The sequence below is a fragment of the Fulmarus glacialis genome, unplaced genomic scaffold (genome assembly GCF_000690835.1).
Source record: "Fulmarus glacialis isolate BGI_N327 unplaced genomic scaffold, ASM69083v1 scaffold16682, whole genome shotgun sequence".
Lineage (NCBI taxonomy): Eukaryota > Metazoa > Chordata > Aves > Procellariiformes > Procellariidae > Fulmarus > Fulmarus glacialis.
This window is the reverse complement of record NW_009196056.1, coordinates 11088-11754: the sequence shown is the minus strand read 5'-3', so window position 1 is coordinate 11754 and position 667 is coordinate 11088. Positions and strand designations below refer to the sequence as shown.

Genomic DNA, 667 nt, shown 5'->3' with positions numbered 1-667 from the left:
GGGAAAGAGACGCCTCTATTTTACACGATCATTTTGCTCGCACGTTCAGCTTCGTGGAGTCAGCGCTCCAAGCCAGCGAGGGCAGTTATTCACAGCGCTCCACAGCCTCCAGTCCGTGCAGAACAAGCCTTTTTTGAGAGGACCGTTCGCCTGGAACAAATCCCCATGCTATCACAACAGGGGATGACGTTTTTCCAGGCTTGAAAGTCACCTGTCATCGGTTTTACACCATCTACTTCACCCACGCAAGCAAAAGCCAACAGGCGGGATAACACGGCGCCGCCCCGGAGTTATCCCGTCCAAACCACACGCAACGGGACGGGTCAGGAACCAGCCCCGCTTTCACACGCCGCTGGTGGGGCCGGTTCATTGCTTGGTGTTCCCAAGGGATCTGGCCCTCCCGTCCGGCTGTGCTCGCTATCCCTCCCGCCACCATTGCGCTGCACGAGCTGAAGCGGTGCCGAGCCGCTCACTCCCACTCTGCCAAGAAACCCCGTCAGCCTCCGGCGGAGTCATTAAATTACCTGTTGAGACCTCTGAATAGCAGCATCGATTTCTTCCACCCTCTGCTTGATGGTGTCGCTGACCAGCTTGTAGCGCTCGTTGGTGTCCGACACGAGTTTATCAAGCCCTTCGCGGGCTCGCCAGGGAACCAGCCCCAAGAGAG

At 57.9% G+C, this 667-nt stretch overlaps 1 protein-coding gene across 1 annotated transcript in view; it reads right to left on the bottom strand.

Annotated features, from left to right (window-relative positions):
- The window catches only part of LOC104072574 (microtubule-actin cross-linking factor 1-like), a gene marked incomplete at its 3' end in the record, with an annotated part of 29290 nt that overhangs the window by 18275 nt on the left and 10348 nt on the right, over nucleotides 1–667 (bottom strand). The window contains exon 10 of the mRNA XM_009572085.1: nucleotides 525–659. Within this exon, the coding sequence (XP_009570380.1) occupies nucleotides 525–659 (135 nt within the window). The remainder of the gene's footprint in view (nucleotides 1–524; nucleotides 660–667) is intronic.